This window comes from Charadrius vociferus, unplaced genomic scaffold (assembly GCF_000708025.1).
Source record: "Charadrius vociferus isolate BGI_N301 unplaced genomic scaffold, ASM70802v2 scaffold398, whole genome shotgun sequence".
Lineage (NCBI taxonomy): Eukaryota > Metazoa > Chordata > Aves > Charadriiformes > Charadriidae > Charadrius > Charadrius vociferus.
In genome coordinates this window covers 1,102,438-1,105,943 of record NW_009649571.1, presented here as the reverse complement: position 1 = coordinate 1,105,943, position 3,506 = coordinate 1,102,438, and the positions used below count along the sequence as shown (strand labels likewise).

Genomic DNA, 3,506 nt, shown 5'->3' with positions numbered 1-3,506 from the left:
AGGAGAGTGGAAGGCAAAGTGCAAAACAACTTTGAAGAAACAAACAGCAATTCTCAGAACTCCAGCGGTAAGTGTGTTCACTCCCTCCTGCTGTTGCTTACCACATCCCTCTCCAGAGCAGGATTCAGCTGCAATCGGTGATGGTTTATATATGTGGAATACCTTCTTTAAGCTTGCAGACAGCTAGCCTTCCTAGGGTAGTGCCCTCTTCTCAATCATCCCCAGGCTCCTGGCCCTCCAGGGCCTGTAATAAATGAGAATGTGTGGGTCCTGCTCCTGAGGCCCACGTACTTTAGCACAGATTTTTCACTGGGGAGCAAAGATGTAGAGAAAGGGGAATATGAATGGAGATAAAGCGGTACTCATTGTTTGTTTGTGCATCAGTGAAGTCCTTGTGGAGCAAAGCCATTCACAACAAGCAAGAGAAGTTTGAGCACTACGAGTAGAACAGCAGTTTGCAGACTACAGTGATGCCGAATGTGGCAGTTGTTTACACGTCACTGTGTCCAGCTCTTTCTGAGTTTGCTACATGGAGGTCACAGCATATCAAATGTGTAGAGGTGGGACCAGAATACATGTGCCAGAAGGAATTGAAATTTACCCCACTTCTGGAGTTTCCTTTAAGTCCAAGTGGTAGTAACTAAATGTAACCACTGGCCTAGACAACTTTGTTTAGGTACACCACTTACAGAGTTTTCTTCACAAGATTTTTATCCTGCCAATGTGTCTTCCAGCCTTCAAGTGGTACACTGCCATTCTCTTATGCTCCCTAATTGGAGCATAACAGACAGACCAAATGAAATGTAATTTCGACATCTTGATGCAGAGATAAATAACATGCCAGCAGAAAAGGCTGGCCTCCCTCCCTTCCCCATTCAAGAGTACCAAAACATGTGGTGTTACAACGCCGTTAGCTGGAATAGACAGGTAAGGAAGGGATTTCTCCCTGGGGCAGGCTACGCTGGTCTGTTGTGGGGGTTAATGTCTGCATCTGAAGCAAATAAGGGGCTTTGTGGAACCATGTTGAAAAAGAATTAAATGGTGTTGGAAAACCCACGTGCAGTAGCAGAGTGGGTGACAGTGAACGAGAAAAAAAAAGTTGTTACTAAAATACTGTGTATTATGTTTTGGGGAACAATCCTGTACTAATCCAAGCATTCACCACAATTACAGCTATTCATTCGGGAACTGAAAAACCTAAAGAAAAGAGGTGTAAGCAGAACCCATCAGGTGAGCTTGTCTCTGTGTTTCAGGCCCTTGTACTCTTTAGTCCTGTTCCACTTGGGTAGCAGCAGTCAGGAGCCCTTCGGGGCTGGCCAAGTCTGTCTTCAGTCAGCCCAACCAGGCTGTTAGACATGACACAAAACCGTGTAGTTCACTGACTGCCAAGAGTCACTAGCCTGATTTGCTGCTCTGAAGGTGGCCACTTGCCTCTCAGCAGGTCTGTTCCTCATGTCTTGTCTTCTGGGGGTAGTGAGAGTGGTTTGTCTGAAGGGTTTCAAAGCCTTTAAGTGCATGTCTTTAAATGCCAGTATACTGTTTGGGTTCCTGACTCCTCTGGCGCCCTTTGAAAGCAACAGCCTTAGATTGTTCCTTTTTTATTCCTGTCAGGCCCTGTGTAGCCGACAGAGGAAGGGCAGAATTATCTTCCTTCATATCAAACAGCTTGTCTGTAAAGCCAAGAAAGCTGCAGGAGGGGAAAGAAAGCTCTAGCATGGGAGGGGGCCAGGAACCACTGACAAGAAGCACACACAAAAAAAGAGTGTCTGTATTGAATAGTCCAAGACTTTAGTTCTGTCTGAACTGCTGTTATATACTGACCCATTGCTGCTGTGACACATCTCACAGATTCTCCCTGCCATCTCCTTGTACCAGCTCACGTCACGCTCATCCTTCTGAATCTGTTTCTATCTGAACTGCAACATTTCAAGGACATGAGTAAAAGCTCACAGTAAAAATCGAAACAAAGCCAGAAATTCTTACAAACTGAGTAGTGAGTTTCATATGATTTGCTCGTCTTATTTCATTGTAAGAAGTGTTTCTGTCTGCACCGCATGTATGGTCAGTTTATTTTAGTGGCTTAGTCTAGAGCCTGGCAGGCTGCGGGGTAGTTGCGAGGTGCTCACCTAAACTTTTGGTTGAGCCAGGAAACCTGAGGAGCTTGAGTGAGTTGCTCAGAACTGGTTTGAGGGGAGTTGGGCTCTGGTTGGAAGCAGTTCTTTTCTGCATTGGGCAGCTGACACACTCCTCTAAGTCAGACTGGTGCATGGGGATGTTTAAACTTCTTCCCTTTTCCCCCTTCCCTTACCTATTCCGCATCCTCTTTTTTTCCTTAGACTGCTTTCCCCCCTTGACTCCATCTTTGTGCTGCTTCCTATGTGTCCCATTCAGCGCTCTTTTCCAGCTCTTGCCCCAAGCCATTTCCTCTCTTTTATTTCTTCTTGTTCTCAGGAGTCAGTCTAAATGTTCTCATTGATAGCAGCCTGAGTGAGAATCACCGTGTGATTAGAGAGGCCGAGGAAGTCTCTGCAGGCATCTGTGTGTTTGGGTGTCCAAGCAGAGCTCTCAGTAAGGGTTGACATGCCCTTAACTCTTCATTTTCCTTCTTTCCATGGCTGTGTTTCAGTAGGTGGGACAAACTGTGTGGCTCTGTGTTTACATGTGTGATGTGAACTCTTGGGAGTAATTCTGGCATTGTTGGCTTGTTCTCTCTTGTGCTCCAGCCAGCAGCTTTCACGCAGGCAGGGAAGCAGCTGGTGATTATGTGGTTGAGAATGACAGAAGGACGGACACTTCTGTCCTCCCCACTCCCATCTGCTGCTTATCACCAAACTCCTCCTGCTGTATAGAATAGTCCCCAGGTTTGGGCGGTAAATGTAGGTCCCAGTTGAGCAGCCTGAGAGCTGTGTGGCTTGGCCTTGTGAAATGCTTGTTTCCCTGTACCACTTGGTCTTTGTGGATGTGAGTTTTGTGTCACAGGCTCAGTTATAATGACATCAAACAGAGCAGCAGGATTTTTTGAGGCCATCCAGCCAGGTATGTTAAGCTCTTTCCCTGTGTCGCCATCCTGACATGCAGTGTCTGGAGGGGGGGGGAGGACAAGCAGAGCAGGAAGGTCAGCAACCAAAGCCACCTAAAATAGACGTGGATACAATGCTGTAGGGAGTCCGCGGTGGGAATAAGCCAACTAGAAGGGAAAACGTTGGATTTGGACAGCTGTCTCTTCCCTTTGCTCAGCCCCACTCCTTGTCATAGCGCATGCAGGTACCTGGGATCCTGATCTGAGTAACCTGGCATCTCGCTGCCCGTGAAACACCAACAGCTCCTGTTCTGCATGGCAAACACGACTTTGTGGCTGCGTTTCAGCCCACCTACTGGCAGAAAGTCCTTTTCCCAGCAGGGCATGATGGAGCCACGGCGTGGGTGGAGGACTGTTCAGCTGCCATCCACCTCATGATTGGGAGCTTGTCTTTTCTATTAATGGGAAAGAGGCTCCACAGGCCTTT

At 47.3% G+C, this 3,506-nt stretch overlaps 1 protein-coding gene across 1 annotated transcript in view; it reads left to right on the top strand.

Moving 5' to 3' along the window:
- Positions 1 to 3,506, top strand: part of ZNF618 (zinc finger protein 618) — a 73,218-nt gene that overhangs the window by 48,207 nt on the left and 21,505 nt on the right. The window contains exons 10-11 of the mRNA XM_009890275.1: positions 1 to 67; positions 1,174 to 1,230. The exon at positions 1 to 67 is cut by the window's left edge and continues 3 nt beyond it. Coding sequence (XP_009888577.1) covers positions 1 to 67; positions 1,174 to 1,230 — 124 coding nt within the window. The remainder of the gene's footprint in view (positions 68 to 1,173; positions 1,231 to 3,506) is intronic.